Raw genomic sequence first — 8,064 nt, forward strand, 5'->3', positions numbered from 1 at the left:
AGCTCATTCCAATTACACACAACAACCTCACAAACATTACTATTTAATTCTAATTGTAAAGTAAGAGACCTCAGGTTGAGACATGCTATACCAACTAGTTACGCTTCAAATATACATATAATGATGCTATAACCAACAGAAACAGAAGATACTCATCAGTGTGGGGTTCATCTTATGTTAAAGCACTTACAGTACAATGCTTATTCTGAAAATTAAAACAATAGTCTTCTCACTTTATAACACAGAAGCCTAAAGGAAAATACATTTTTGTTTTAATGTACTTAAGTCTCTCTGCTTCAACTTTTCCTATGCAGACATGGATTTATGATTTAGTAATTAATTCACATGAAATCATGAAAAAAATCCTGAAGTGAAGAGAGTACTTTTAAGCAGTTTGGGTAACAAAGCAAACTCCAGTGATAATTAATACTTATCCACATGTTGTTTCCTTTCACAGCCATAGCTACCTACAAAACTGCACAAAATTCACTGTGGTGTGCCATTTAGATCAAACCTGTAGCAAGATATCATTATCATATGAAACATATAACCTTTAACGGACAGTCAAAACACTCTTCTCCAAGAAGTGCTCAAAGAATGTCGACTAACACCTGATTTCATATGATGATTCATTTAAACCATCATCTTGTGGCAATGTAAAAGGAGCATTCTCCAAGCTTTATTTCACACCAGATTACCCTTCTTGTAGCAATGGATGCAAAACCCACCAAATTGCAAGACATTGCTCCACTTGACTTTGTAGACCAGAATTTGGACACTTGCCAGTAGAATGTTTTGTGAAATGGGATATATATGTGCCAGGGTAGGAGGAGGATGGAGGACTAGATGGGAGATACCTGGGAAGAGAGGATATTTTGTGCTTAGAGGCACAGTTGAGAGTTGACTATAGGATTTTCAGTGGCTGCTTGCTGTGGGAGGCAAAATAAGGAGATGTTTGAGCAGAGTTAGCTTGGAGAAGTAGAGATAACTGAGGTCAGCAGTTCCTTACTCTGTCTGCTGCTACTGTATCATGCTAAACTTTCTCAGGAGAAACCTAAGCAAGAGTAACTTGCTATTACTGGTGAAGATCACAGTCTTTATTATCACTTTACTAAGAGAAAGAAAATGTCACAAGGAAGAACAGGAAGCAATCCACTAACTATTCTCCATTACTCTATCACAAGATATCAAACACATATCTTTATGGGTGATTGGGTCTTTCGAACAAAAATGATAACTGCAATTTGTTTTCTCTTCCCATTGATATTATGTCTACAACTATTTAGTCATAAAGACTAATATGACAGGCATGTGGCAGAAGCTCCTTCCCACTCCTAGGACAGACTGCTGACCTACGCACATTTATAGCAATGCATACTGCCAAACAATTGAAAAGGTCTCAGATAAGAATTAATTAAAGGATTAACATTGAGAGGAAAAAAAAAAGTTTATGACAAGTCTTCCAAGACAAATCCAGCCAAAGACAAAGCCCATGCTGTGCAGACAGCAAATCCTGTAATTTGAAGTAGAAGAAGAGAGAACTACCATATCCATTACAACAAATTAATAAATTATAGTTTGGCTACAATAAATTATAGTTACAATAAATTATAGTCAATATAAATGTCTATATTATTATGCATTAAGAAATTAGATATGTAAGAAACCACCACCCCACAAAACCACAGGTAAATTAAACTACCCAAAATCTAATAAAACCAAAAAGTAGGCTTTTTTTTTAACAGATTCTGTTTGGCACTAAAAAAATAGAATTATTTGGGACACATTTTCACTTCTGAGGAAAAGGCCATTTTTCTTCTGAAAATGTACACAAGAAAAGATCTCAAGTAGTTTTAGTATTATTGCCAAGAAAGGATTACACTGTGTGAATGGATATTTGCAGTGCAAGGGACATAAAATGTAATACATTCAATATGGTCATTCCAGACTAATCTCTTTCTGAGCTGTAAAAACTGTTACCAATTCTCCCAGGCATCTGCAGAAAAATAAAGCTTACATTCTAACTCTGAGGTTTTCAATGTAAACCCCAAAACTCAATTATCACTCAAATTCTTGAGCATGACAGCTCAAGCTTTAAAGTCTCTAAAATCAAATCTTATCCCTTCTGAGCAATACAATTACAATATATTTTAAGCAGCTGTTAAACATGTACCAGAGGCGTCCCCTTATTTAATCCTGCATGGGGAGTTAAGAGGTCTCTTACCATAACTACGTGACACTATAGTCAACACAATTATTTTAATTTATATGCTGCTCTGAATAGACTATAATATGGCCAATGAATAAGGAATATTCTCCCAACAACAATTCACAAGTCTCATGTAGATTAAAGTATTTTGTAGGCAGCTTTCAAAATTGGCTTTTATGGCATGCAAAATCTCTTTTTTTTTTTCCACCCATAAAACGTGACTGAATAATGCTGATGTTCTTCCTGACCTCTTGAAGAAGCAAGAAGGTCTGGATTGTCAAACCAACTTTGTAACATGCATCAAACTATGTTTTTTTAATAAACACATGATTATTTTTCTTCCAGCTATACTTAACTGCAGTGCGTCTTACTTTACTCACACTTTTTTTTTTTTTTTGGACTCAGTGGATCAGGTTTGTTAGTAGGATTACATCAGGAAATTCAGTCAAGCCATTGCAGGCATGAGTCTGACCTACCGAAAAAGAAATAGCTGTTTTCTATTTACTCTTCTCAAAATCTTTTCCGGATCCTTTGTAAATCTAYGGGGTGCAGGGCAAACAGTGAGTGTGATACTACTCTGCCACACCTAACTGACACCAGCAGAGAGCTATTGCTATTCCAGAAGGCTTTGTCTTAAGGACCGAGAAAGCTGAAAACAACAAAATTTTCACCTTTTCAGACTAGCACAGTCTATGAGGAAGGTGGAAAAAAGCATCTTACCGTCGCTGTTGACGCAGACGACGACAGGCACTTGGGTCCCGGGCCCGCAGGGCTTGTCGTTGTCGGGAAGGCACTCCTCCAGCCCCACGAGTCTCCACTCGTAGCAGGAGGGCTCTTCGCAGGGGATGGCTTCCAGCAGGTGAGGGCAGTTGCCAGTTCCTCCGGTTGGCTCATTCGTGATGCGCCGTTTCCTTAGTTTAAAACCTGAAGCGTCCGTGAAAACGTAAAGAGCTGAGCGAGCCGGTTATAAAATGCAAAGTGAAATGATGTTTATCTATCTACACCTGTGTGAACAGCTCTGTTTCTGATGAGTCAAAAACACCACAAGCGCTCAAAGCAACACTGCCTTTTAATCTAATTAGCTAGAAGAACTCATTAACCACGGGAAAAAGGTAAAACTTAAATGAAGGCTTTAGAAGTATTGAGTTATAAACTCCTGTCCTAGTCACATACCCCCCGTGGAAGGCAGTACTCATTTTTGTACTTCACTCTCGCTGCATCCATCTCATCTAACAAATCATTGCCTAGATTTCTGGGTTGCCATTTCTCAAATGCAACTTCTCAGATTACTGAGAAATTATAAACCAAAATATAAAAACTTCAAGAAGAAAACATGGGCAGCTGAGAGAAGAAAATACAATAAAACCTGAACATCTGGAAGCAGTGAAGACTGAAACAAAGGCAAAACTGGTTTATCAAAATCAGAAAGAGAAAATCAGGTAGACAGAAAAGTAATGGGCCAGGTACAAAACCAAAGAATAAAAAGGCCGAAAAGTGAACAAAATCTTAGAGAATAGAAAGGTAGAGCACTTTATTATTTTTTAATGCCAAAAAAAGAAATATGCATGAAGAAGAGAAGAAAAGGGCATGAACGAAGAATGAGAGAAGGCTGCCATTTGTGGCACTGTTTTTTGTTTCAATGCAGTATTCACAACAACAGAGATTTTAAAGGAGCATGGGCAACAAAGCATTTTGTAAAGTCTTCTGGAAAAAAACAAAAGGCAAGAGAAACTGTCCAAAAGCAACCACTGTATTCACACAGTTCACAAGGCAAAAACTTCGCTTCTTTCAGCTTCCTCTCAAGCACTTTTGCCTTATCCAAAATTCCAGTTAGCCTATGAAACACCAGCATGGGAGGAAGAGACAGAAAGAAGCATATTTTAAAAAACTTCTGTCTGGAGTCATAACAACACTGTATCTTTCTGCTAAATTAGGAATGTGAAAATAAGCAGAACATCCAGGCACCTCCTGTAAGAACTTATTTGGGATCCTTCCATTATAACCTATTAATGCAATATTCTGTCTGATGACATTTATATGCAGACTAATCCTTATGAGGCTATCAGGTATTTCCCCTCATCAGTTTGGCTTTTACAATCAAAGGAACATCTTTGTCCAGCAGCTCCCCGGCTACAGGGAACCTGCGTGTACCTTCATCATGCTTCCTCTCCCTCACTCTCCCTCAGTTCTGCTCCAACACTGAAACTTTATTAGAATCAATTAGAACCATTAAAATTAAAGCAGAACTTTCCCTGCTTATGTCTGCAGCATTAGAAGACTCACACAAAGTACATCCTCAAACATTTCCATTAGGCAGGTGTCCAAATCGACCTCACAAACACAAATTACCCCTGAAAATGTAGCAAATCTTTCAGTGATAGCAACAGAAATAACAAGTTATCGGATCACTGTACTTAGAGGAGACTTGATCAAGGTTGGGTCACATTATTGTGACAGTATCATAAAGCTTCTAGTATTGCTGCACAGACTGAAGTGTAGCTAGTAGTATACCAGGAAAAAAAGGGCTAAACTAACATATTAATTAACAGTCGGTCCTTGAAGTGGACATATGTGGCTGCTCTTTCCTATGAGCATTTTCATTCAAGAAACCAAGTCTGGATTCACAACTAGTGTCAGAGAACCACATTGCAGCAATGACTAGGCCAGTTTTTCTCATTTGAGGCCAGAAACTTGCAGACTTCTTACATGTGGTCCTTGTCACTTTATTCTTGACTTGCCACTTTGATGTCAGATTGTTACAATCTGTTCTGCACAGTAATACACCGTAAAACATGTGAAAATTGAAACTAGCACATGTCATCAGTAAAACCGTGTAGCTTATCAACAGTGAATGATTCCGGTTTTACGCTCTACTAGTGAATTCTTAAAACTATCATTGAACTGTAAGTGTTTGAGTGACTTGGATACTATCCAGCTCAGAGGCTGCTTCTGCTCTCCTTCTGAAACAGGTCAGAACCATGATCTGAAGATGTATGCAAATTGGATCTCTTGTAGTTTGAAAGGAAGGTTTAAAATTGGAATTAACTTGTAATTGCCCAAATTGACCTTGATGGCTCAGTAAACAGTTTATGTTTTGCTAGCTTTGATGAAGCAGTAATGAACAACATAGTATTTATCCGAATACTCTCATGGTGCTCACAGGCACTAGATATACGCTTCTTGGTAGAAGCATTAGTACGCTAGGTGCCTAGTGACTTAGGAATATTAAATAATCACCGTTAGAAAGCATCTCTAAATTTTAACCTACCCTTCTTGGCCTGTGGGTCCTCACAGCTTTCATACGTACACGGCCCCCAGGCTGACCATGCCGAGGTTTCACACTCTATGGGGCAGGGGATGTGGCACAGCTGGCTGGTGCTGGGCAGAGGTCCTGTGCACAGCTTGCGGTCCACGGGCCGAGAAGCTGCAGAGACAGGGACAACACATTTCTCAGGTTTGCATAACCTCTGCTCTAAGTAGACACAATCATTTAGAAAGGCTGCTATCTCATCATTTTAATCTGAGGAAGTGAGGGGAAAATGTCTGTTCTGAAAAAATAAAACAGGTGTTAGTTAACTCTCCACATGAACAGAGCCAAATCCAATTAGGTAGAATCAGGAAGACCGTAGATATTGCAGCATCCTCTAGGACCTAGTCCTTTCATTTAATGAATACAATATGTTACTACAAGTTGTTCACATTGCTCTCCACGTAAATCAGTGTCCTGTTGTCTTACTTATGTCTTCACTGAAGAAACTGAACAAAAAGCTGAATAAATCATCTTGCTTCTATATAATACTTCCAAAAAAACCCCAAAGCCTCGCTAATTTTTAAAAGGTTATTTTTAATCTACAATATGATTAAAATTATGACAAAATTTTGATTTCCGTATACTCTAAAAATTTTCAGTACACATTCAATAAGATTTGTGCAAAATCAGCTTCAGTTCAAAAAAAGTTTGTTTTACAAACATATCTATGAACAATATTTTAAAAATAATTTAAACCTTGTACAAGATAATTGATTTTTTATTAATGTATGTCAATAAATACTTCTGCAAATGCAGATTCTCTGTTCTGTAAGTATCATATAATACCCACAACAGACCAAAACAGACCCTGCTTCTTCTATGTCAAAGAAGAAGGAGAATTCACTCTTGAATTTCCAGATTCCACAGCAATAAGGAAACCCTGTAAAATGTCAGATCAAAGGAAAGAACTCCAAAGCAAAATAGAGCATAGATTTTAATCCTCTTTCATAATATTAGTCTTTACAAGATATTAAACTAAGGAGGAAATAACTATTAGAACACATAGAGAAGTTGGCTATGTCCTTCCTATTTGGTTGAAAGAAGAAATATGCACTTCCTAACCTTAAAGCACTATTATCCCACTCCATCAAGACTTTTTCCCAACAAATTTACCTCATTCATTTTCTGTCACCATTAAAAATAATCTCTTGTGATGAAAGAGCTCACTGATTAAATACCTTCTGAAGAAGATTGCTACTCAAATGAAGTAAGGATGACAAAACATCCCTCTGAAAAAAAGAGACTAGTAACCATAGACAGAATGTTAAAGTAAACATCAGGCTGTTAAAGTACTGTTTCATTTGTATATATATGTGTGTGTTTCTCTCTATTCTTTTTAGTTATAGAAAAAGTATTTGATTCTAACTTTTTAAGAGAAGAGGGAATGAAAAATCATCACTCTATACATGCAAGTTTCAAATTTCCCTTCCTTTGGCACTTTTATACTGTTTTGTTCAGTGTAACAAAGATATGAAGATAACAGATAGTCATTAAATATTACTGCCTCCAGATCACCAATCTCTTAACACAAGACAACACAGGAAAAATTATTCCGATGTTTGCATAATGCTCTGTTAGAACTGAACTTTATGTCAGAATACTGAATTTTACAAGAAGTTTCACATGCAAACCTAATATGCACAAAAATCAACATAATACGCTTATCTTGTATAGAACATGAACATAAACAAACAGAATTTGCCTCTAATTGAATTTGCACTGAATAGTTGCTAATAAAAATGAAAGACAATAAGTAATTGCTACCCACAGTTTGTAGTCTTTAGTTAATCAAAAAATTGCCCAAGTGACAAAATAGAAATTATGGGTCAATTACACATTCGAGCTGCAGTCTTGCTTCAGGGAATGAGGAAAGCACTCTCATGAACACCTCGCTTGATCTCAAACACGCATGAGGGTAAAGCACTAGATCCCACCAGATCATGGGATAGCAGCCAGGAAAAATAACAAAGGCCTTTTGTCAGGAAGCTTAAAATAGCATTTTTTTTTCTTTTATCATAGACATTTATATCTCGGCTAGAATTTTTAGAGAGTTTACCAACAGAGGATACCACTACATACTGCACCAATTCATCTGCCTTCAAACTATACTGCTTATTGTCCAGAATTTCCAAAATATCAGGAACTGTGATAGTGTTTGTCTTTAAAAGAGGCTGGCTCAGATAAAAGGAAGGCTATTTCAACCTGTTTAGAGATTTTTGTCCCATAGGAGTTCTAGATCTTGTCAGCAAATACTGTTAAATAAATGTTTCATTTATTGGAAACATCTGCCATTTCCACTATTCATTTAGAGGGTAAGGGAAACAAGAAGTGCTTTGGGAACAGTAAGTGGTATTAATAAATCTGTTCAAACACCCAAAGGTTTTTGGAATGCTGTTTTGGGCACATCAGTAATGTACAAAGGGTGTGCTACCAGGTCGATTACTTACTGCTTAAAAAAAAGAAAAAGAAAAAGAAAAAGAAAAAGAAAAAGAAAAAGAAAAAGAAAAAGAAAAAGAAAAAGAAAAAGAAAAAGAAAAAGAAAAAG

At 36.7% G+C, this 8,064-nt stretch overlaps 1 protein-coding gene across 4 annotated transcripts in view; it reads right to left on the reverse strand.

The window, feature by feature from the left end:
• THSD7A (thrombospondin type 1 domain containing 7A) overlaps positions 1–8,064 on the reverse strand; it is a 204,333-nt gene that overhangs the window by 96,617 nt on the left and 99,652 nt on the right. For all 4 annotated transcript variants that reach the window (XM_085310555.1, XM_085310558.1, XM_085310556.1 and 1 more), the window contains 2 exons: positions 5,478–5,633; positions 2,930–3,133 (listed from right to left, as the gene is read on the reverse strand). In XM_085310555.1, the coding sequence (XP_085166681.1) occupies positions 2,930–3,133; positions 5,478–5,633 (360 nt within the window). The remainder of the gene's footprint in view (positions 1–2,929; positions 3,134–5,477; positions 5,634–8,064) is intronic.

The sequence above is a fragment of the Rhea americana genome, unplaced genomic scaffold, assembly GCF_003343005.1.
Source record: "Rhea americana isolate MKP2758 unplaced genomic scaffold, rheAme1 scaffold_32, whole genome shotgun sequence".
NCBI lineage: Eukaryota > Metazoa > Chordata > Aves > Rheiformes > Rheidae > Rhea > Rhea americana.